Source organism: Anolis sagrei, chromosome 9 (assembly GCF_037176765.1).
Source record: "Anolis sagrei isolate rAnoSag1 chromosome 9, rAnoSag1.mat, whole genome shotgun sequence".
NCBI lineage: Eukaryota > Metazoa > Chordata > Lepidosauria > Squamata > Dactyloidae > Anolis > Anolis sagrei.
In genome coordinates, this window is record NC_090029.1 from 24,271,284 (window position 1) to 24,296,548 (window position 25,265).

General features: G+C 47.2%; 1 protein-coding gene across 2 annotated transcripts; it reads right to left on the reverse strand.

The window, feature by feature from the left end:
- Positions 1-432: 432 nt before the first annotated feature.
- Positions 433-24,104, reverse strand: SKOR1 (SKI family transcriptional corepressor 1). 2 transcript variants are annotated; one of them, XM_060755377.2, is made up of 8 exons: positions 24,018-24,104; positions 16,534-18,670; positions 11,886-11,994; positions 6,653-6,727; positions 5,626-5,700; positions 3,916-3,990; positions 2,801-2,866; positions 433-1,142 (listed from the first exon to the last, which is right to left on the reverse strand). In XM_060755377.2, exons 2-8 carry the CDS (start codon positions 18,649-18,651, stop codon positions 1,045-1,047), a joined length of 2,616 nt encoding a protein of 871 aa, XP_060611360.2. In that variant the 5' UTR covers positions 18,652-18,670; positions 24,018-24,104; the 3' UTR covers positions 433-1,044. The 2 variants fall into 2 exon arrangements, with proteins under 2 accessions (XP_060611360.2, XP_060611362.2); XM_060755379.2 differs by having other exon boundaries at positions 16,534-18,665; positions 24,018-24,098.
- Between the last annotated feature and the right edge of the window lie 1,161 nt (positions 24,105-25,265).

Sequence of the window (25,265 nt, forward strand, 5' to 3'; positions counted from 1 at the left end):
ATCGTTGGCAGAAATGTATCCAGTTGTCTGGTAATTATGTTGAAAAGTGAATAGTGGTAGTTAAAGAGCACATTCTAAGGATTATTTCTGCATTTTATTTATTAAAATATTCCCACCCAAACCCAAGTAACGAAGGTGGAGGCATTACTTTTCATTCAACCCTCGTATTTCAGTGGCTTCATCTTCTCATTTAAAACCATGCTAAGTGATCTGTGGTCATTACTTTTGTTTCTTGGATATTCAACCTGCACGATCAGGCATTTATTACACTGTATGTTTTCATATTTTCAAAGGTTTGTAATGGGCACATGATGTCTGTAAGTGAGGTGTTCCGATTTCACTGGGAATCTTGGTCTCCATCCTCTTCCACCAGAAATCCTTTCCCTGCATGTTGTGTGCCTGATGGGGGGATGGCCCTTTCACTGCCTTAGATTTTGTTTAAAAGTCGGCTTTTTATTAAATAAGAACAAATAGGAAAGCAAAACCAGGAAAACCAAACGAGGAGGTCAGTCACTTGACAGAAGGAGGTTTTTTTTTTCTCTCCAGGAACAACGACCACAAAGGTGAAGGGAGGGATGGATGGATGGAGGGGATGGACTGTTCTTCCACCTTAAGGGAGCTCCTTTGCCCCCTTCGAGGGTCCTGCTCTGGGAAAGCGGCTCTTCTTTCCCGTTTTAAAGTGCTGTTCGACATCCACAGTTTACAAGGAAGGAGCGGGGCCAATAAATATACAGAAGAAAGAAACCCTTCCATAAATAAATAACCAAATTGAAAGAAACCAAAAGGATTAAGAAGAGGGGGGACTCACAGTACGGTTCTATATCCATTGCACATCGCCACTCAGGACCCCCGGAGCCCCCGTTTCCAGTCCAAAGGGTCCTTTGTCTTTATTTACACAGCTCCGGGAAGGAGGGGGGAGAGGTCTCACTCTGGATTCCCCCCTTGGTTTGGCTTATTTACAAGGTTCTTTTCCTCCTCCTCCTGTTCAGGTGGGTCTGGCGGGTGTTTAGAGGGGGAAATGTCAGTCTGATGGGGGCCTTCCATTCACTGGGGCAGCAGCGGGGGCTTGAAGGAGCAGGTCCCGGTGCAGTGCCGTGGGGTCAGCATCTTGCAGGAGAAGTGGTGCAGTGCATCATGCGCCTCTGTGAGGTGGATGGGCAAAGCCAGAGAGAGACAGAAAGAGAGAGACAGGCATCAGGTCAGGCTGCCCTTTGACCCCAGCTCTGAAAGGACCCTCCCTGTAATGCCCCCTCCTCCCAAACCCCAGAGGAAGGGGGGCATCCAAATATAAACAGGGGCGAGGCCTTGGGTTGTGTGGACATTCTAACAATCTTGCAGGTCTGTTTTATTGCCTTCTTCCAATTGCATTATAGTAGTAGTAAAGGTAAAGGTTTTCCCCTGATGTTACACCCAGTCAAGTCTGACTCTAGGGATTGGTCCTCATCTCCATTTCTAAGCTGAAGAGCTGGTGTTGTCCGTAGACACCTCCAAGCTCATGTGGCCAGCATGACTGCATGGAGTGCCTTTACCTTCCTGCCAGAGCGGTACCTATTGATCTACTCACACTTGCATGTTTTCAAACTGCTAGGTTGGCAGAAGATGGGGCTAACAGTGGGAGCTCACGCTGTTCCCCAGATTTGAACCTGCAACCTTTCAATCAGCAAGTTCAGCAGCTCAGTAGTTTAATCCACTGTGCCACCAGAGGCTTCTATGATAGTACTATGCAACACAATTTTTGTTCCCGAGTTAGAAATGTCATTTCCTAATTGGTTCTATCGTTTAAAAAAAATGGAAAAAATTTACAAAACTGCAAAATCTTATGTTTTGTGAGACATCCTGCAGCACTTTTTCCTCTTGTTTTTCCAATAAATATCTCATGGAATCTCAACCAAATCAACGTAGTTGGTGGCAGCCACAAAAACAAAGTTCTTGGAGCAGAACAATTACTTTTAAAGTAAATACCACACAATTAAACAGGAAATAACACTTTCAAACCAGGAACAGAGCATTTTCCAAATTTTGTTACATGGTGTAATCAACTATTCTTTTTTGCTGGTAGGCAGAAAGATTATTCCCTTTGATATTTAACAAGAGGGGAAGATCCTTTTGTAGGCAGAAAGATATTTAAAAAGAGGAGAAGATCCTTTTATTTGAAGATAGCCAGTATGAGCTGCCCTTTGCCGTCAATCTCACGTATTTCTTTTCCTCACCATGAAGTGGGAGTAGGTTTCTCCCTCTCCTTACTAAGGCCCCTTTTACACAGCTGAATAAAATCCACATTTTCTGCTTTTCTGCTTCTGGAATATATGGCAGTGTGGACTCAGATAACCCAGTTCAAAGCAAGTATTGTGGGATTTTCTGCCTTGATCTTCTGGGTTCTATGGCTATATGAAAGGGCCCTAAGAGAGAGAGAGAGAGAGAGCGCGAGAGAGAGATAATCTTCTGTTTTACCGGATTTAGTCTTTTTTTTTCTACTTAGATTTTATCCACCTTCAAGTCTATCTAAGAAGCTGCCTCCTTGGCAACCTGAGTTGGAGGAGATGACCTTTGAGGAGCTCCTAATCCTCCCCTGAAGCTAGGGCTCTGTCCACCCTGCAGAACTGCAGCAGTTTTGACATCACCTGAATGGCCAGTGCTCAATTCTGGAGTTTCATGGCTCTATGAATCCATTCCTTGTGATTGTGAGGCATGGACTTGCCCTTTGCAGCCAGAAAGAGGACACCAGAACAATATTTGGGGGGGGGGGGGCTGTATGTGTGGAATGCAGAGGATGGAAGGTAGTCCCTCCTTTCCCACCAACCTTTTAGCTTCTGTTGAATGGCATAGCGGGCCTTCCGCTCTTGGTCCAGTTCATTGCACAGCGTATCTGCAAAGCAAGGCAGGGAGGTTGACCATTGACGTATAATTCTTATAATGTTTGCATATTTGTGGATTTTAAATTGTACTGAAATGCTTTTAATGTAAGCCACTTTGAACTTCCTCCGTGGAGAGAAAACCCGGGATAATAATAATAATAATAATAATAACAACAACAACAACAAGCTTTCCATGCCCTGGTTGCCCAGCACAAGTCAGTCAAGATGGTCCCAGTGATGATTGGCATACTGGGTGCAGTGCCTAAAAACCTTGGCCTGCACTTAAAAACAATTGGTGCAGTCTTGGACACTTGGGAAGTAACTGACGTGTGATACAATACAAAAGCCGGCATAGAGATCTTGCTTGCTGTGTAGTAATCTTGTTGTGTATCAAATAATAATAACAATCGAGATCCCTGTTGTCTCCTCTGACTGGCAGCAGTCACGGGGCTCCAGGGTTTCAGGCAGTGTTCCTTTCTTAGATAAAGATACCTTTGAGGATTCAGCTTGGAAGTTGTCTATAACAGAGCTTTCCAAATTTTCCATTTTGGTGACACACCTTTTTAGACAGGTGTCCTATAGTTTCCTGTGTAATTTCCTCTAATGTCGCTCCATGGGGTTCGCCACAAATATCATTGTCAACCCATTTTCCTTGCTTAATTAGAAACTTTGTCCATTTTAGTGGTAATTAATTACTGCAAGTGAATCTGCAAATTGTGCAAATTATAAAATTGGCAACAGTATGCACACTTGAACAGTGTCAGCACTCTACTTCTGGAGTGTTTGAACCTCTCTGGGGTGTTTTAAATGGAGGATGGATGGCCAGCCTCTGTTTTGATTGTATCTTCTTTCCTGGTAGAAGGGGGTCGGACTGGATGCCCTTTGAGGTCCTTTCCAACTCTAGGAGTCTTTGGTTCCATAGCCCTATTTCTCAATGAACCTGGTAATGTTTATGACTGGGTGATCATCTGTCAGGGGTGCTTTGGTTGTGCCTGGTGGAAGGGGGCTGGACTGGGGAGGGGAACATTTGGGGACCCCTCTCTGTGACCTCCTTTCTTACCCCTCACGATCTGCAGCTGCTGCACCATCTCTTCCCGGTAGGCCAGCTCCCGCTTCATCTGGTCTTGGAAATTGTCTGGGAAGGAAGGAAGAAAAGGGGGCATTCAGAGGCAGGCAGGAGGTATCAACATTATAGAATAGGCATGGGCAAACTTCGGCTCTCCCTCCAGGTGTTTTGGACTCCAACTCCCACAATTCCTAACAGCCCCTTTCCTTTCCCCCTCAGCCACTTAAGCCTGATGGGAGCTGTGGTTTGGCAGAGAAGGCAAAAGACTTATTAGAGTTGGGTAGAAGGTGCCTGTGGAAGCTTGACAGTTCAGAAGAAAATTGAAAGTATTCCTTTCTTCCCTCAAGAAGACACTTTTCTGAACGTGTTCTTTTCCTCTTCAATTGAAACAGAGGGAAAGGCGAAAGACACCAAGAGAGGGAAAAGGGGAGGGAGGGGCAAATGTCATCCGGTAATGCCTTTTGTATTGTGTCCAATACTTTGAACAAATTGGTTGGCAGCTCAGGCAGACTCCTCTTTCAGCACCTTGGAGAGCTGCCTGTTTTAATCTGAGATGGGAGAAATACAGACAGTCCCCCAGTTAGGAACAAGATGGGTTCTGTAGGTTTGTTCTTAAATTGAATTTGTTTGTAAGTCGGAACAGGTACATTTGTAAGTGTCACTATAGCCCCATCTGTCTGTCTGTCTGTCTGTCTTTCTATCTATCTACACATATATACTAGGGTTGAATGAACTCCTCAACAGATGGCAGTAGTGGTATGTGGCAGGTACTGGCTTGTTCAGTAGACTCTCTTCTACAGTTCCATTTTGGCGGGAAGCCTTAGCATTGAATGGTTGTGTTGTTAAAGTGGGAAGTATGGAACCCTGCACAGATGATCGGTCAATGCGATTTAAGCAATGTGCAGTAATTGAATTCTTGACAGCAGAAGGTGTCACCTCAACATCTTTAAACTTACTTACCCTATGACTCACACTACTCACATCAACACAATCACCATAAACAGATTGCATTATCTGATTAATCTTCCTTGGGGTGACACATTCTGCTGTCAAGAATTCAATGATTGCAAGTTGTTGAAGTCGCATTGACTGACCTGCGCGGGGGGGGGGGGGGGGGTTCATACTTCGCACTTTAACAACACAACCGTTCAATGCTAAGGCTTCCTGCCAAAATGGAACGGTAGAGGAGAGTCTAGTGAAGAAGCCAATACCTGTCGCATACCAGTACTGCCATCTGTTGAGGAGTTGCGAAGTTGGAAGCCAACCCTTGTATACACCAGGTATGGGCAAACTCAGGGCCTGGGTGGAGGAAAGGATGCAGGGGCCCCTTGGGCTCTTTTCTCGGGGCTTCTTTTCTCTCACCATCCTATCCTTCCTTCCTCTCTTTCCTTCTTCCCTCCCTCTTTCTCCCTTTCTCCTTCTTTCCCTTCCACCGGTTCCTCCTTCCTTCCCTCTTTCCTTCCCCTTCCCTTTCTCCTCCCTTCCTCCCTTGCATCCTTCTTTCTCCTTCCATCCCTTCCTTCCTTCCCTTTTGTCTTTCCTTCCTTCTCTGCCCTCCCTCCCTCCATTCCCTTCCTCCTTTTCATCCTTCCTTCCATCCTTCCACCCTTTCATCCTTCCTTTCTTCCTCTTTACCTCCCTCTTTCTCCTTCCATCCTTCCCTTCCGAAATAACAATATTATAAACACCAAAAGCAATAACTACCTTTGAGGCTTTGGAATTCCCGCTCCAGTTTCTTCCTGAGTTCCATCTGCTCCAGGAGGAGTTTTTGCAACTCATCTGTGGAGGGAAAGGAAAGCAAGGCTTGCCAAGGCTTTCTCGGGAAAGGAAGAAAGAGAAGGAAAGAAGAGAAGGAAGCAAGGGGAAGGAGGAGAAGGAAAGAAAAGAAGGAAAGAAGAGAAGGAAGGAAGGAAGGGGAAGGAAAAGAAGGAAAGAAGAGAAGGAAAGAAGAGAAGGAAGGAAGCAAGGGGAAGGAAGAGAAGGAAAGAAGAGGAGGAAAGAAGAGAAGGAAGGGGAGTGAACAGAAGGAAAGAAGGAAGGAAGAAGAAGAAAGAGAAGGAAGGAAGAGGAGGAAAGAAGAGAAGGAAGGAAGGGGAGGAAAGAGAAGAGAAGGAAGGAAGAGAAGGAAAGAAGAGAAGGATGGAAGGAAGGGGAAGAAAAGGAAGGAAGGAAGAGGAAGGAAGAGAAGGGAAGAAGAGAAGAAAGGGAAAGAGAAGAAAAGAAGAGAAGGAAGGGGAGGAAAGAAGGAAAGAACAGAAGGAAGGAAGAGAAGGAAAGAAGAGAAGGAGGGAGAAGGAAGAGAAGGAAGGAAGAGAAGGAAAGAAGAGAAGGAAGGAAGGGGAAGGAAGGAAGGAAGGAAGGAAGGAAGGAAGGGGAAGTAAGAGAAGGAAAGAAGAGAAGGGAGGAAGGAAGGGGAAAGAAGAGAAAGAAAGAAAGAAAGAAGAGAAGGAAGGAAGGAAGGAAGGAAGGGGAAGGAAAGAAGAGAAGGAAAGAAGAGAAGGAAGGCAGGCAGGCGGCTCTCTCCTTCTCAAGGAAACTGGCCCCGTTGGGCGCCTTTCGTAGATCATGCCTTCATCTCGTCTCATTGTTATTTCTCCGCCCCGCTTCCCCTCCCCAGGATTGGGACCCGAAGCCGCTCACAATTCCAGTTAAAAGACACCCAAGTTAAATCTTGAAGTAGCGTTAAACTCCGAGAGTTGGATTGGGGCTCTTTCTCCCCATCCGCACTCACCTCTGGCCATGTTCCCGAAGTCTTTCTCGCCCAGCTGGGTCCCGGCAATGACGTCGATGCTGAGCGACTCCTCACCTGCGGCCCCCACAACAACAACAACAAAAGGGGGGGGGGGAGAGAGATAAATTGAAGGTCGAGGGAAAAGGTTGCTCGCCCGCTTCTTTCTCTCCCATCTCGCTTTTATCCACAATGCCTTCACAGAAGGAAAAGCCTCATTTGATCTACTTCCGAGGCTTCGGAATCTCATCGAAACCGAGAGGGTTCGGATCATTAAAAGCGATTCCGTCTCAGAGGTGGGATCTCTGTCCCGATCCGTCCCGATCTGTACCGAAATGTCCCACAAACAAAGGCAAAGCCAGGCTCGAGGTCCTGATGCCTCCCGAAGACGAAGTAGATCCTGAGAATGGCTCGATTCCGAGTCCTTGGTGAAAACGACCCCTCAAGGAAGGGAATCGGCAAAGGAGGGAGATTCTCGGGCGGAGAAACAAGGGACGAAACGGGGGAAAAGAAGGGGTGGTGGCGAGGAAAACGAGGACCAAAGGAAGAGCTCTGTAGCCGAATCTCTGAAGGAGAAGCTCCTGTTTCTCTTTCTCCTATTTCTGTTCCAACTCCAACTGTTTGGGATTTAGATCCCTTTAAAAATGTGAAGGATTTGAGGAAAATATTATTACCATTAATAATTATTATTATTAATAATCATTACTGAAATTATTACGTTGACTGGAAAAAATGATGGTGATGAGACACATTTTGGGGCCTCACTTGTGAGCCCTCTTTCTGGCCTTATCAATTATTACAATTAATAATTTAAGTGTACAATTAATACACTGGCCCACAGATATTTCGGTGGCTCACATGTGATATTATTATTATTTATTATTATTTATTACTGTTATTATTGTTATTATTAATATTACGTTACGTTATTAATTATTACAATTAATATTATTTATTATTGTTATTATTATTAATATTACGTTGGCAGGGGTAATGGTGGTGATAAGTACACTAGCCCACACACATTTCGGTGCCTCACATGTGAGCCCTGTTTCTGGGTCTTATGAATTATTACTATTTATTATTACTGTCTACTACTACTACTTTGACAAGGGTAATGGCGGTGATGATTACACTGGCCCAAACGCATTTCCGTGCCTCACATGTGAGCCCTGTTTCTGAGTCTTATTATTACTATTATTATTATTTATTATTTATTACTACTACTACTACGTTGACGGAAGTAATGGCAGTGATGGTTACACTGGCCCACACACAATTTTGGTGCCTCACTTGTGAGCCCTGTTCCTGGCTTTATTAATTATTACAATTAGTATTATTTATTAGTATTATTATTAATAATATTACGTTGAAGGGGTAGTTGCTGTATTAAATACACTAGCCCACACACATTTCGGTCTCTCACATATGAGCTCTGCTTCTGGGTTTTATTTATTATTATTATTTACTGTTATTACTACCTTGACAGGGGAAATGTCGGCGATAATGTCACTGGCCCACATACAAGCCCTGTTTCTGGATCTTATTATTATTTATTATTATTTATTACTGTTATTATTATTACGTTGATAGGGGTAGTGGGGGTGATAATGACACTGGCCCACAGACATTTCCGTGCCTCACATGTGAGCCCTATTTCTGGGTCTTATTAATTATAATAATTATTATTATTCTTTACTGTTATTACTACCTTGACAGGGGAAATGTCGGTGATAATGTCACTGGCCCACATACAATTTGGGTGCTTCACTTGTGAGCCCTGTTTTTGGATCTTATTATTACTATTTTTATTATTATTAGTTATTATTGTTGTTGTTGTTATTATTATCATTACGTTGACAGGGGTAGTGGCGGTGATAATGACACTGGCCAACACACTTTTTGGTGCCTCACACGTGAGCCCTATTTCTCGATCTTATTATTGCTATTTATTTATTATTATTATTATTATTATTATTATTACGTTGGTAGGGGTAGTGGTAGTGATAATGATACTGGCCCACAGGCATTTCGGTGCCTTACATGTGAGCCCTGTTTCTGGATCTTATTATTACTATTTATTATTAATTATTACTGTTATTATTATTATGTTGATAGGGGTTGTGGTGGTGATAATTACACTAGCCCACAGACATTTTGGTGCCTCACACGTGAGCCGTGTTTTAGGGTCTTATTTATTATTATTATTATTATTATTATTATTTATTATTAATAATAATAATAATAATAATATTATAATAATATATTATTATTAATATAATAATAATAATAATAATAATAATAATAATAATAATAATTACTGCCGGTCTGAGTCCCTCTACGGAGGTAGAGAAGATCGGGATACAAAAGTTTTAAATAAATAATAAATATATACTGTAATTATTACTACATTGGGAGTGATAATTACACTGGCCCACATACATTTCGGTGCCTCACACGTGAGCCCTGTTCCTGGGTCTATTTGTGCTGCTGATTCCAAAAATTGCCCCCCTTTCCCCCCCATCAGCTTTAGTTTTTGAGATACAGAACCTATGCCATCTACCGCCCTTCATCTGCTGGGCCATAAGAAATCTCAAAAACTAGACCTGATGAGATCTATTCAATTACATTTTCGGAATCAGCACCTTAAAGAAGGAACAAGCCTCAAAACAAACAAACAAAATGTTTTGGTTGACCTGTGTTACTACCCTGTGTAGCCCCTAGAATAATAATAATAATAATAATAATAATAATAATAATAATAAATATTATTATTTGTGGAGCAGAACAGACAACTCCGCATCTGTATGCTTGTCCACTGTGCCCTGCCTTATGTACAGAGGAGGAATTGTTGGAGGCTACAGACAATGCTGTTGCCCGTTTTTGGTCAAAAGATATTTAGCCGCCTGTGCGTCTTCTATTTTTATTAGTTTTATACTAATTTATGCAATTCTTTTGATACAAAATAAGTAAATAAACCCATGGGCCAACTTCGGCCCTCCAGGTTGTTGGGTTTCATCCCTAGGTTTGGCCACGTGGTCATCCTCCATTGTTACTCTCTCTGCCTTTTCTTCCTTCTAGTGAGGACGCCTTTTGCCTCCCTCCAGGCAAAATGTAACTGCGTGGATATGCCGATTTTTTAACCTTTTTTACTTCTTCGAAGATGAGATTTAGTAAGGCCTTTTTCGTTTTCATAGAATCATAGAGTTGTAAGAAACCTCATGGGCCATCCATTCCAACCCCATTCTGCCAAGAAGCAGGAAAATTGCATTCAAAGCACCCCTGACAGATAGCCATCCAGCCTCTGTTTAAACACTTCCAAAGAAGGAGCCTCTAACACACTCCAGGGCAGAGAGTTCCACTGCTGAACAGCTCTCACAGTCAGGAAGTTCTTCCTCATGTTCAGATGGAATCTCCTTTTTTATAGTTTGAAGCCATTGTTCTATGTCGCAGTCTCCAGGGCAGCAGAAAACAATATATGTGACTTCCTCTCACATATTTATACATGGCTATCATGTCTCTTCTCAGCCTTCTCTTCTGAAGGCTAAACATGCCCAGCTCTTTAAGCCGCTCCTCATAGGGCTTGTTCTCCAGACTCTTGATGATTTTAGTCGCCCTCCTTTGGACACATTCCAGCTTGTCAATATCTCTCTTCAATTGCGGTGAACAGAATTGGACACAATATTCTAGGTGTGGAATATTGTGCCCAATTTCCTTCTCTTTTTCCTTCTCTTCCTTCCTTCTCTTCTTTCCCCCTCCTTCCTTCCTTCTCTTCCTTCCCCTTCCTTTTGAAAGTTTTGTTAGAGTTCTGAAATTTTCACCACCAGAACTTTAGTTTTATAAATACTTTAGAACCATTTAGAACCATGGATTGACCAGGCTTACTATCTATATTCCTATCCACCGCCATATATATCCTTATCCATAGCTTTAGCGGTTGAGGGGAGAAAGGAAGGGGCCTGAGGCTGATCAGAATTGTGGGAGTTGAAGTACAAAACACCTGGAGAAAAGGCCCAAGTTGACCCATCTAGAATTATCAAACCCTCGAGTTGGAAGAGTTCAGTGCAACCCCCTTCTGCCAAGGCAGGAAAAGCACACAATCAAAGCTCCCCTGACAGATGGCCATCAGGCACCTCCTAGTTAGAGGCAACACAGCCCTGGCTATCCTCGTGTTTAGGAATGATTAGTATTGCTCTTTGGAGGGGGGGGGGGAGAGGGGCGAGGGGGGGGGGGGGACTCTTTTGGCTCTGAGAGGATTGCTTGCTTTTCCAAATCCTCCTTCCTCTGCTGCTGCTTCTTCTGCTGCTGAGCGATTGTCTTTCCTGATCCTGGGTCTTAAGAGCCAATAAACCGATTGCCAACGAAAGTATGAGCCTGATATATCCTTAACTACATAATTAAGGACAAAAGTCCCTAGTTAAGCCCGGCTTAGAGAGGGGGGAGAGGGGCCTAATCGCTGGCCAAAGAAGCAGAGAAGGAGGAGGAGGAAGAAGAAGGAAGAAAGGGAACAGCTGACAGAAAACTGGGCAAACTTGGGCCCTCTCTCCAAGTGTTTTGGACTTCAACTCCCACCATTCCTGGCCTCAGCCCCCTTCCTTTTCCCCCTCAGCCGCTTAAGCGGGGATATAGATATGGATAAGGATATATATGGGTGTGGATAGGAATATAGATAGTAGGCCTGGTCAATCTATGGTTCTAAATGGTTCTAAAGTACTTACAAAACTAAAGTTCTGGTGGTGAAAATTTCAGAACTCTAACAAAACTTTCAAAATTTAACTATTATTTCATTATTGGTGATTTTTATGATAGAACCAATTAGGAACTACCATTCATAATGAAATTTTGGGAGCTTTGTTAGAGTTCTGAAATTTTCACCACCAGAACTTTAGTTTTGTAAGCACTTTAGAACCATTTGGAACCATGCATTGAACAATCCTAATAGATAGATATTTAGGAGATAGAAATAAGGATATGGATATATATGGATATATGGTTAAGGATATGGAGATAGATAAAAATGGACATGGATATGGATATAGATAGATGTGGGTATGGAAATGGATACGGGTAGATACAGACATGGTTATGGATATAGATATGGGTGTGTATGGATATAGATAAGGATATAGACATATAGATAGATAGAATCATAGAGTCACAGAGTTGGAAGAGACCTCATGGGCCATCCAGTCCAACCCCCTGGCCTGACCACAATTAGTTTGCTTAGTTTATTTACCGTTCCTGTCGGGACTGCGGAGGTAGGCGGCACCGGGTCCAGAAGGTAAGGCAAGGCTGGCTTTGAGGGCCGGAGGAGGGTCTTCACGGGTTTGGGGTGGGAACACTTGCTGGAGAAAGAAAGAGAAAAGTAAAGGACCCTTAGGAAAAGAAAGAAATGGAGAAAGTCAGGCCCAGGGGCTTCTCTCTCTCTCTCTCTCTGCCTCCAAATCTCCCTCCCCTTTAATGAGGAGACCCCCCCCCCAGGAAGGAGAACGCCATTCACCCGGGGTCCCCCCCCCCCAACAACTCAAAAGTAGGCTTTTCAAGGCTCAACTCTCCAAGCTTCGTTGGAAGGCAACCTGCGCCCAAGGAAGCTCTCCTAGAGGAGGAGCCGCCCTTCCCTTCCAGTCCCAGAAACATAAACAAACCAAACACACCAAAAGCTCGGGCGCACCCTTAAACTCAAGGAACGGGAGGGTTTTGAGTCTACAGCCCCTCCCTGCAGAAATGTAGTTTTCTTTGGGATGGGGTGAGGGTGTTTCCGTGTTAGGAGCGACTTGAGAAACTGCAAGTCGCTTCTGGTGTGAGATAATGGGCCGTCTGCAAGGACGTTGTCCAGGGGACACCCGGATGTGCTACCATCCTGTGGGAGACTTCTCTGTCAGTAGTCCTACTTGCACAAGGGTTTAAACCAGCGTTTCTCAACCTGGGGGTCGGGACCCCTGGAGGAGACACGAGGGAGTATCAGAGGGGTCACCAAAGACCACCAGGAAACACAGAATTTTCTGTCGGTCATGGGAGTTCTGTGTGAGAAGTTTGGCCCAATTTTATCCTTGGTGGGGTCCAAAATGCTCTTTGATTGTAGGTGAACTATAAATCCCAGCAACTACAACTCCCAAATGTCAAGGTCTGTTTTCCCCACTGTTCACATTTGGGCATATTGAGTATTTCTGCCGAGTTTGGTCCAGATCCATCATTGTTTGAGTCCACAGTGCTCTCTGGATATAGGTGAACTACAACTCCCAAACTCAAGGTCAATGCCCACCAAACCCTTCTAGTGTTTTCTATTGGTCATGGGAGTTCTGTGTGCCAAGTTTGGTTCAATTCCATCGTTGGTGGAGTTGAGAATGCTCCTTGATTGTAGGTGAACTATAAATCCCAGCAACGTCAACTCCCAAATGACAAAACCAGTCTCCCCCAACCCCACCAGAATTCAAATTTGGACATATTTGTGCTAAATTTGGTCCAGTGAATGAGAATACATCCTGCATATCAGATATTTATACAACGATTCATAACAGTAGCAAAATTACAGTTATGAAGTAACAAGGAGAATAATGTTATGGTTGGGGGTGACCACAACATGAAGAACTGGATTAAGAGGTTCTGGCATTAGGAAGGTTAAGCCATTGTGACACAGGGACTCCTAGAAATGTAGTACTGAAAGGGAATTCAGCACCAAGGTCAGTGTGTTGAGCTCCCCCACTTTTAGGGATTTTGGGGGTTGAGCTGGGCAAATGCATGCCTTGGAGCAGAGAGGGTGTAAGGGCAGTTGGAAGTGGTATACCATCTTGGCTTTCATATTTTGAATGTAATTTTTAAGAGCTTGAAAGCTTGATGTGTTGTAAATGTTTATGATGTATCGTGTTTGGTTATTTAAGTTGTTTGGTTTTTTTTTTAATTTTTTTTTTATTGTTGTAGATTTTTTCGGGCTATATGGCCATGTTCCAGAGGCATTTTCTCCTGACGTTTTGCCTGCATATACGGCAAGCATCCTCAGAGGTAGTGAGGTGTATTGGAACTAGGAAAATGGGTTTATATATCTGTGGAATGACCAGGGTGGGGCAAAGAACTCTTGTCTGTTGGAGCTAGGTGTGAATGTTTCAACTGACCACCTTGATTAGCATTTGATGGCCTGGCAGTGCCTGGGGCAATCTTTTGTTGAGAGGTGATTAGGTGTGCCTGATTGTTTCCCCTCTGTTGTTTTTTTTTGTTTGTTTTTAATTTTATTTTTATTTTTTGTAAATAGAGTGTGTTTTTACCCATTGGTCTGATCCATCATTTGTTGCTCTGACATGGCACTGAACGTTTACCATTGTGATTATTTGGTTGGAAACTGCCCTGAGTTCCCCTCGGGAGAAAGGGAGAAAATAACTATTCGTAGTAGTAGTAGTAGTAGTAGTAGTAGAGGTAGTATTAAGGGGGAAGGGGAGGGGCTGTGCTGGAGGTAAAGCGTGACCTAGGGTCATTAAGAGGGGGTGTCCCACTTATTGCTTCCTTAGCTGGGCCCTACAAAACCCTCAGCCACTGAAGGAGTGAAGCAGGAGCTCCTCATCCCTCTCTGGCCCCATCCCTCCTCCTTCTCCCCTCTTCCTCAGGCCCTTGGGAGGAGGCTTCCCCCAGGATAATCCTCCGTTCATGGCTCAGCTCAGGGAGCATCTGCTGCGTTCTCTCCCAGCACTGGAGGCTTGAAGGAACCTCAGGATGACATGTCAGTGGGCCTCCCCTTCCAAAGCTTGGGATCCAACTTGAACAAGCATGGGCCAACTTGAGCTCTCCCTCCAGGTGTTTTGGACTCCAACTCCCACCATTCCTAACAGTCTCAGGCCCTTTGGGGAAAGGAAAGGGGTCTGAGGCTGTTAGGAATGGTGGGAGTTGAAGCCCAACCAAGTTGGCCCAGGCCTGGGCTAGAAAATTCCCTTCCAAAAGCTGAGAGGATGGGCCTCTTTTGCTCTCAGCCTGGAGGAAGAAAAGGAGGATATTCACACCCTAAATTTAGAAATTCTACTTCAGGGTCTGACTATAAGACAATGTTAGTGAAGATGTCTCTACTATTCATCTTCACGGACTCTTTAAAGCCCATTTACACTCTCAGAAAGTTTGCAGAGAGCAAATCCCAGGCTTCACTAGCCCTGAAATGTCATAACAAATGTGTTATTTTTTGCTTCTCCCTTCCCTTGACTCATCAAGGATGGATTTGATAGGAATGAGCGTGTTTCCCTGAAAATAAGCCACTGTCTTATATTTACTTTTTCCTCCAGAAGACACATTATGGCTTATTTTCAGAGGATGTCTTGTTTTTGTTTTTTTTTAAATTAGGTATGGTACAACAATCTGCATTTATGGGATATCCCCCCCCCCCCGCGTGTCTGAAGTGACTTGAGAAACTGCAAGTTGCTTTTGGTGTGAGAAAATTGGCCGTCTGCAAAGGAGATGCTGGGATATTTTGATGTTTTACCATCCTTGTGGGAGGCTTCCCTCATGTCTGGAGCTGACAGAGGGAGCTCATCCACGCTCTCCCCAGATTCCAACCTGTGTCCTGTCAGTCTTTGGTCCGGCTGGCAAAAGGGTTTGTTTAACCCATTGTGCCAGCCATTTATTAATTTATCAATTTATTAATTTATTAATTTATTAATTTATTAATTTTTTTATTTATTAATTTATTAATTTATTAATTTATTTAATTTATCAATTGTGCATTTATGGGATGATCTCTGGGCTCAGCAGCCAACTGCTTGCTGAAGCTTTCCCCCCTCTCTCCTGGTGTTTGTTTGGGGTGAGAGAGACCCACAGACTGTTGCTGGTCAGTACTGGGTAGCAGAAGCTTTGCTGGTGTTTGTGGGGGGTGAGAGAGACCCACAGAGTGTTGCTGGTTGGTGCTGGGAGAGAGAGACTCACAGTACTGAGTAAATGGGCAGCCACAGCTTTACTTCTTCCCCCTGAGGACACACAATACCTAAAGCAGAGCGTTCTGTCCCGCTCCTCTCTTCACTAGGGAGACTTTGAATTTGACTTTCTATGTCTCTCTCTATGCCAGTGGTTCTCAACCTGTGGGTCCCCAGGTGTTTTGGCCTACAACTCTCAGAAATCCCAGCCAGTTTACCAGCTGTTGGGATTTCTGGGAGCTTGCAACAGGCAGAAAACTACAGGGACCTGACCTGGGGTGAGGGGTGGGGAGCCGACCTTGTACATGGCATATCACTATGTCTTATTTTCGGGGTTTAAAAAATGGGGCAGACCAAGAATGGGCAACTTGGAAGTCCCTGAACAGACTTAGAAGCTGAGTGGGAAGATCAAAAAACAACCTGGCAAAATGGCACTACATAAAAGAATCCCACACCTTATGTGACTGTGGAGCAGAACAGACAACTCCTCATCTGTATGCTTGTCCACTATGCCCTGCCTCATGTACAGTGGAAGAATTGTTGGAGGCTACAGACAATGACGTTGCTGTTGCCCGTTCCTGGTCAAAAGATACTTAGCCACCTGTACTCCTTCTTATCGGCTTTATACTAATTTATGCAATGCTTTTGATACAAATAATAAATTTTCGGGATATGGTTTATATTGCACAAATGCTTAGAAATCCTGCTATGGCTTATTTTATGGGTATGTCTTATTTTCAGGGAAACTAGATTTGACATCACAAGGCCAGTCAGAACAGTGAAGCGAGAGAGGCTCCTCTTGGGAAGGCCAATGTGTATTTTGCCTCTCCAGTATGGGATAATCCCACACTTGACCCCCGTAACCACGCTTCCTCAACCCACCTTCCCCCCCCCCCCCCGTATCGCGATGCCCGCATCTCGTAGCCTCCGCGACTTGACCCACCTCCCCCCGTATTCGCGCTTCCTCGACCCCCCCCCCCCCCGTATCCGCGGTGCCCGCACCTCGTAGCCTCCGCGACTCTGCCTCCCTTCTTCGACGACGGCGATGGCCTTCCCGTCGGGCTCTGCAGAAGCAGCAGCGGCTCCCTTTTCCTCGGGGGGCTGGGCTGGCGTGGGGGTGGGCTCCCTCTCCTCCCTCCGCTCTTCCTCCGGGGCCTCTCCGTCCTGCTCCCGCTCCTCGCCGTCCTCCTCTTCCTCGGCGAAGCGATGCCCTTCCACGTCCACGTCGGGCTCCTCTTCATCCTCTTCCTCCTCCTCCTCCTCCTGGTCCAGGGCCTCGTTGCCCGGCGAGAGGGAGCGATAGCTGGCGCTGCCTTCCTCGCTGAGGAAGTCGGGGGAGAGGTATCCCCGCGGGGGCGGCCCTCCTCCCCCGTTGTGTCCTCCTCCTCCTCCTCCTCCTCCGTAGGCCTCCCGGACGCTCCCGTAGAGCTTGGCGATGCTCTCGGCGTCCTTCACGACGGGGCGGAAGGCGGAGAGGTAGCTCCCTTTGCGCGGGAGTGGAAGGGGCAGGAGCAGGGCCTCCTCGACGGAGACGGTGGCCCCGCGTTCCTCGCTCTCGGCGGCGGCGTTGGCGCTGGGGCAGCGCTCTCCTTCGGGCGCCGAGGCCTCGTGCGGGGTGCCTCCTCCCCCTCCTCTTCCTTCTCCTCCTGAGGGGGGATCCGCTCCCATATGAGGCGGCAACTGCCCTCCCCTCAACCCCAAAGGCTCCGCCGCTGCCGCCGCTGCCGCCGCCGCTGCCGCCACCACAACAGCAGTGGCAGCGGCGGCCTTGGCTTGACTCTGTTGCTGCGGGTAGGGCGGCACCGGGAGGCTCCCCGAAGCGGGCCAGAACATCGGGAAGGGCGGGTAGACCCCTCCTCCTCCGCCTCCCCCGTTGTTGCTCTCTTTGGGGGCCTGCAGAGGCGGCTGCTGCTGCTGCGGAGGCCCCCAAAACATCCCCGGAGGCAGCGCTTTGCCGGGCTCGCCTCCGTTTCCCCCTCCGTTCCCTCCCAAGGCGTCGTCTTGCTTCTTGGGGCAAAGTCCGAAGGCGGGGAAGGCGTAAGGGGGCGGGAAGAGCGGCGGGGGCAGCTTCTGGAGCAGGCCGAAGCCTTTGCTGGGCACCGGGATGACGGGGTAGCTGCGCACCGCGCTGGGCGAGGGCCCGGCTCCGTGCGGGGCGGACAAGGCCAAGGCGGGCTGCTCGGGGCCGCAGCGGAGGGCCTTACTGACCGGAGGGAGGTCGGAGGAAGAGGCGGAGGAGGAGGAGGAGGAGGAGGACGCGGGGGAGCCCTTGGAGAGGGAGGAGGCGCCCCCGCCGCCGTGGAGGGAGAAGGTGCGCTTGCGCGTCCCGCCGTTGAACATGGCCTTGACGTCCTCCCAGGCGTGGCTGAGCTCGTCGTCGGCGCCCTTGTCGCTGAGCCTTAGGTGCCTCCGCCAGGAGTTGAAGTTGGCCGCGTCGGGCTGCGTGTACTTGGCGTCGGGGAGGCGGTGAGAGTGGAAGATGAACTTGTTGGGGCTGAAGTAGAGGCTGCAGTAGCCGCACTTGATGCACTTGGCGCGGGAGCTGTTGTAGCGGGCCGGGATGAAGCTGCCCCGCGAGCCCCAGGCGCACTCGTGGGCCACGTCGAAGGCGAAGTTCTCCGGCAGCTTGGGCGGGCGGTGCTCGCCCAGGAAGGACTTGCAGAGCCGCTCGGCCTCGCGCTTGGTGATCATGCCGCACCGCCGCGAGGAGATGGGCATGGCCCCCGCCCGCCGAAGGATCTCCAGCTGCACCGGGGTGCACTGCACGCACGTGATGCCCAGCGCCACGCGACGGTTGTGGATCTCATTGTAGCTGTAGCTCTTGAGCAGCGTGTTGGAGATCTGCGCCAGGCAGAGGCGCTCCTGCCCGTCGATCACCAGCGACACGATGGGCACCCCGTACAGGGACGTCTCCCCCACCTGGTTGGGCTTCAAGGGCGAGGAAGAAGAGGAAGAAGAGGAAGAAGAAGAAGCAGAGTAGGGCTGGACCAGCTCCGGCTTCGAGTGCGGCGAGGAAGAAGACGAGGAGGAGGACGAAGAGGAGGAGGAGCCACAGTCCCGCCCCGGGGCAGCTCCCAGCTGAGTGGAGACGGCGGCGGATCCTCCGGACAGCGGCTCCATCGACGGCGAAGCTCCTGCGCTGAGAAGAAAGGAAAGAAAGTGAACCAGGAGGGCGAAAAGGAGTGGCCCCGAGAAAGGCGCTGCACCGGAGCGGGACTGGGTCTCCTCCTCGAGTGGCCCCGAGTCAGGAGGCACGCGTCCTCCTCCTCTCCCCAAATACCCCGCCCGCTCTTCCCCAACAAAGCCCCTGTTAAGAGGAAAGAAATAGAGAAGGGAAGGAAGGGAAACACAACCCTGGCATCCGGGGAAAGGCATTTGGGGAGAGAAAGGGGAATGGGAATGGGGAAAACAATGAACTTCCCTGACATCAGTTTGGAGAAGGCAATGGAAAGAGAGTCCGAGGAGAAGGCAAAGGAGTTGAGGAAGGAAAGAGAAAATGGAAAGGAAGGAAAGACACCACTTTGGAGAAGAGAAGGAGAAAGGGAAAGGGAAGTGGGGGATGGAGGAATGAAGAAAGGAAGGAAGGAAGGAAGGACGGAAGGAAGGAAGGAAGGGAAGGGAAGGGAAGGGAAGGTAAACTATCAACTCTCCTGACATCTGTTTGGAAAGAGAGTCCGAGGATAAGGAGAAGGAGTTGAGGGAGGAAAGAGAAAAGAAAATGAAGGAAAAGCAGCACTTTGGAGAAGAGGAGAAAGGGAAGTGGGGGAGTGAGGGAGGGAAGGAAGGAAGGAGGGGAAGGGAAGATAAACAATCAACCCTGACATCTGTTTGGAGAAGATAGTGGAAAAGGAGTCCGAGGAGAAGGAGAAGTTGAGAGATGAAAGAAAAAAGGAAAAGAAGGAAAGGCACCACTTTGGAGAAGAGAAGGGGAAAGGGAAAGGGAGGGAGGAAAGAAACCACTTTGGAGAAGGCATTTAGAAAGAGAAGGGAAGTGGGGGAGGGAGGGAGGGAAAGAAGAAAGGGAAGAGAAACAACCAACCCTCCTGACATCTCTTTGGAGAAGACATTGGGAAAGAGAGTCCGAGGAGATGGAAAAGAAGTTGTGGGAGGAAAGAGAAAAGGAAAGGGAGGAAGGAAAGACATCACTTTGGAGTAGACTAGACGGTTGGGAAGAGAAGGAGAAAGGGAAAGGTGGGAGGAAAGACACTACTTTGGAGAAAGCATTTACAGACAAGGGAAGAGAGGGAAGGAAGGAAGGAAGGAAAAGGAAACAATCCAACTCCCTGACATCTGTTTGGAGAGCGCATTTGGAAAGCGAGTCCGAGGAGAAAGAAAAGGAGTTGAGGAAGGAAAGAGGAAAGGAAAGGAAAGAAGAAAATACACCGGTTTGGAGAAGGCATTTAGAAAGACAAAGGAAGGAAGGGAAGGGAATGAAAGGGAAGAGAAGAGAAACAATCAACCTCTGACATCTGTTTGGAAAACGCGTTTAGAAAGTGAGTATGAGGAGAAGGAGAAGGAAAGAGAATTAGGGGAGGAAAGCTGGAGAGAGGAATAAGAAAAGAAAAGGGAGAGAGGAAAGACATCTCTTTGGAGAAGACATTTGGGAAAAGAAGGAGAAAAGGCACGGGAGGAAGGAAGGAAGGAAAGGAAGAGAAACAATCCAACCCTCTGACATCTGTTTGGAGAACGGATTTGGAAAGCGAGTCTGAGGAAAAGGAAAGGGAAAGTGGGAAGGGTGACAAGGAAACGAAAGCGAACACCTTCCTGACATTCGGGAAAAGTAATTTCGAAAGAGAAGGGAAGGGGAAAGAGGGAAGGAAAGGGAAGAGAATCAACCTCCTGGATATCTGTTTATAGAAAGCATTTGGGGAGCGAGTCCGAGGAGAAGGAAATGAGATGACAGAGGGATGGCAAAACGAAGAAAGGAAAGGAAATTGCAGATGGCATTTGGAAAGAGAATCCGAGGGAATGGGAAGAGGGAGGAATAGAGGAAGGGAATAAGGAAGGATGGAAAGGAAAGCGAAAGAACATCCTGGCGTCCGGGGGAAAAAGACTTTTGGAAAGAAAGGAAAGGAGAAAAGGAATGAAAAGAAGGGGAAAAGAAAGCCTCCTGACATCTGTTTGGAGGAGTCATTTGGAAAGCGAGTCCAAATGAAAAGGAGAGGAAAGAAGGAGGGAGAAAAGGAAAGCGAAACCCTGTCATCTTGTAGAGGAGACCTTGGTTAAGAGCCCGGAGAGAAGGAAAGGGAACGGCGGGAGGAAGAGGAAAAGGAAGGGAAGGGAAAGGAAAGGGAAACACCTTCCTGACATCTAGAAATGGACGCTTGGAAAATAGGAAAGGGAAGTGGGGGGGAGGAAAGAAGGAAAGAGAAAGGAGCAACCCCGCTGACATAGGTTTGAAGAAGAGATTTGGAAAGAGTCCGAGAAGGAGGAGGAAAGGGAGCGTTGGAGGAAAGAAGGAAAAAGAGAGAGAGGGCGGGAAGAGAAGGAAGGAGACCCTTGCCTTCGTGGGTCCAAATGCGAGAGTGGGCTTCTTGAGGAGGAAGAGCAAGAAGGGCTCCTTTGCCAGCCTCTCCGGGAGGGAAGGAGGGAAAGGGAAGGGGGATGGCCGGCCTCCCTGCTCGGCGTTAGTTACACCTCGGAGGAGCCCCACCGCCCGCCCTCGGAGCTTAAGGGAGAAAGAGAGAGAGAGAGGGGGGGGGGGCAATGTAAATACACTCCCGGCCTCGCTGAGCCTGGACTAATCCTGCCCCGAAATGGCGCCAGGTGTATTTAAAGCCCCCGAATCATAAAAGACATTCAATTAACTCACTCGGGGTCAAGCCTGAAAGGTGGCCGGAGTCCAGGAGGAGGAGGAGACGAAGAAGAGGAGAGGAGATGGAACGGAAAAGAAGACGAAGAGGAAACGACGGAGAAGAGGAGGAGACGAAGAAGAAGAGAAGAAGACGGAGGAGAGAAGGAGAAAAAGATGAGGAGGAGGAGGAGAAACGGAGAAGAAGACGGAGGAAAGAAGGAGAAGAAGAGGAACCGAAGAAGATGGAGGAGAGAAGGAGAAGAAGACGAAGAGGAAGAGGAGAAACGGAGAAGAAGACGGAGGAAAGAAGGAGAAGAAGAGGAACCGAAGAAGATGGAGCAGAGAAGGAGAAGAAGACGAAGAGGAAGAGGAGAAACGGAGAAGAAGACGGAGAAGAAAAGGAGAAGAAGACGAAGAGGAGGAGGAGAATTTGAGAAGAAGATGGAGGAGAGAAGGAGAAGAAGACGAAGAGGAGGAGGAGGAGAAATGGAGAAGAAGACGAAGGAGAAGAAAACGAAGAGGAGGAGAAACGGAGAAGAAGACGGAGGAGAGAAGGAGAAGAAGAGGAAACGGAGAAGAGGAGAAGACGAAGAGGAGGAGGAGGAAAAGAAAAAGAAGAGGAGGAGGAGGCAAAGAATGAGAGAAGAGGAGAAGAATGAGGAGGAAAAGAAAACAAAGACGATGAGGAAAGGAGAAGAAGGCGAAGAGGAGGAGGAGGAAGACAAGGCGAAGAAGAAGAGGAAAGCGGGGCGCATGGAGTCCGAGAGTCTTGCCTCTCTCGTTCTCCTCTTCCTCCTCTTTTCTGGAGAGAGAGAGAGGCTTAAAGCGGATTAGGAGCGGAGGCCGAGGGGCTCTCCTTTAACCGCCGAGGGAGCAGCTGAAGCAAACAGGATCGCCCCGGATTAACTAAGAGGCTTTCCGCGTTAATTACACGAAATCGTCCGAAGGAAGGCTGGGTGTCCTTCGCCAATGGGAAAGGCAGCCCCCCCCCTCCTCCTTCCCTCTCTCCCTCTCTCTCTCTCTCAGGCGGGTCGGGGAGCAACACACGTCGGGGTCGGGACCAAGAACACACAGGGCGAGAAAATAAAATCAAGACAGAGAAAGAGATACAGATAGATATACACCTCAATTTTGTTTCTGGCTCTGTATATACATAGAAGATAGATAGGTAGGTGGGTGGATGGATAGGTACAGATAAATATATAGGTAGGTAGGTAGATGGATGGATACAGGTAGATAGATAGATAGATAGATAGATAGATAGATAGATAGAGGGTTGTTGCAGGTTTTTTTGCTATATGGCCATGTTCTAGAAGCATTCTCTCCTGACGTTTCGCCTGCATTCATGCCAGGCATCCTCAGAGGTTGTGAGGTTGTGATACATAGGTTGATAGATAGGTAGTGGATGGACGGATAGATAGGTAGGTAGGTAGGTAGATAGATAGATAGATAATATAGATAGATAGATAAATAGGTAGGTAGATGAATGGATAGGTGGGTGGGTAGGTAGGTAGATAAATAGACAGACAGACAGACAGACAGACAGATAAGTAGTTAGGTAGATAGGTAGGTAGATGGATGGATAAGTAGATAAATAGGTAGGTAGGTAGGTAGATGGATGGATAGATAGGTAGGTAGATAGACAAATAGGTAGATGGATGGATGGATGGATAGATGGATAGATATAGATAGATAGATAGATAGATAGAGAGACAGAGACAGACAGATAGATGGATAGGTAGATAAATAGATAGGTAGGTAGATGGATGGATAGGTAGATAAATAAGTAGGTAGACAGACAGATAGATGGATGGATAGGTAGATAAATAGATAGGTAGATGGATGGATAGGTAGGTAGACAGATAGATGGATGGATAGGTAGGTAGACAGATAGATGGATGGATAGGTAGATAAATAGGTAGGTAGGTAGGAAGGTAGGTAGATGGATGGATAGGTAGGTAGATAAATAGATAGATAAGTAGTTAGGTAGATAGATAGATGGATGGATGGATAGGTAGGTAGGTAGATAAATAGATAGGTATACAGGCGGATAGATATATGGACAGATAGGTAGATAGGTAAGTAGGTAGATGGGTAGGTAGGTTGGTAGGTAAGTAGATAGATAGATGGGTCCATTATATTATATGCCAGACATAGGCCAACTTCTATCCTCCCTCCAGGTGTGTTGGATTTCAACTCCCAGCATTCCTAACAGCCTTACCCCCTTCCTCTTCGCTTAAGCGGCTGGGGGGGGGGGGGGGGGGAAGAAAGAGCCCGAGGCTGTTAGGAATGCTGGGAATTGAAGTCCAAAACCTTTGGAGGGCCGAAGTTTGCATGTTTATATGTTGGCATGTCCCCAAAAGGCACCCATCGCCAACGCGCGTCCAAATAGAACTCCTTCCCCCAAAAAACGAGACTCTAAAAAAAGAAAGGGAAGCTTTCTCTCGTTCCTTCTCCCCCCCCCCCCTCCTTCTTCGAAGGAAAACAAACAAATAGGCTGAATCGGAACAACAATAACAACAACAACAACAACAACAGGGCGCCCCAAAGCGAGAGACGGAGGGCCAAAAGGAAGGGCGAAGTCCTGGAAGTTGGCAAAAGGAAAGAAGCGGAGGATGGAAAGAAGGAGAGAAGGGAAGGAGAGAAGGGAAGGGGAGAAGGGAAGGGGAGAAGGGGGTCTGGCGCTGCTTACCGGGCGGAGAAGGAGGTCCTGGCAGGGCCCCCCCGGCCCCCTTGGCTCTCTCACCGGGGCGCAGCGAGAGGCAGCTGCATGGCAGCCCGGAAAAGGAAGAAGGAAGCGGAGAAGGAGAAGGAGGAGAAGAAGAAGAGGGAGGGAAAGAGGCGGAGGGAAGGAAGGAGGGAGGGAGGAGGGAAGGGCGGGGGATGTCGCAGAAGCAGCCCCTCCTCCCTCGGACCCGCCGCCGGCTGTCAATCACCCACAGCTGTCAATCACCTCCTTTTTTCAAAAAAAGGGGGGAGTTTGGGGTAAAGAAAGTGGGGGAAAAGGTAAGGTCGCAACCCCATCTTCCTTCCGGTCTCAGTTCAGGGGTGGGGGGCTTTGCTATCTCCACTTTTTTCAATGCCCCCCCCCCCAAGCCCTTCAAAGGGGGCAAAGTGAGACCTTCCTTGGTTTGGAAGGAAAAGAAAGGGAGAGAATGGAGAACTGTTGTATTTCGCAGTGTTTGTATAGATGCTCGTTCAATGTTGTTTCTGTTGGTATTAATGCATAATACGTTGATTAATTGGGTTGTTGTGTGTCTTCCGGGCTATATAGCCATATTGCAGAAGCATTCTCTCCTGACGTTTCGCCTCCATCTATGGCAGGCATCCTCAGAGGTTGTGATTGATTGATTGAGAGGGTTTGGAGGGGTTTTTTTGGGGGGGGGGTGACTCAGTGGCGCTCTCTGGAAGACCCTTTTGGATTAGGATTTGCAGTTTAACGTGTTTGTTATCATTATGCTTTTGTTGCGGCTTCGTTTCGGGTTAGTTTCCCTCTCCTGCGAATCCTCGATCTTGCCCAAATCAATGGGATTGACGCCAGTGTGGCAGGAGTTCATTCATCTCTCGTTGGGAGCCCTCCAATGCGGTTCAACCGTTCCTCCAAATTAGAATCAATAAAACCGGGTTTGAGGGATTGAAAGGAAGAGAGAGAGGGAGGGAGGGAGAAAGGCTGGGTCCACATTGCCATATAATGCGATTCAAACTGCAATATATGAGGGAGAGCCATACGTTTCTATTGAGTGAGACACCTTAAATAATCCTGAGATCTTTGGACCCCTTTGAGTGTGCTTTTATAAGAGAGGAAAACTCTCTTTTCTTCTTTCAATAATAATAATAATAATAATAATAATAATAATAATGTATTGTTATTACATACTAATAAATAAATATAAATATTTAATAATGATTTCATTATTATCAAGTCATCATCATTATTAAT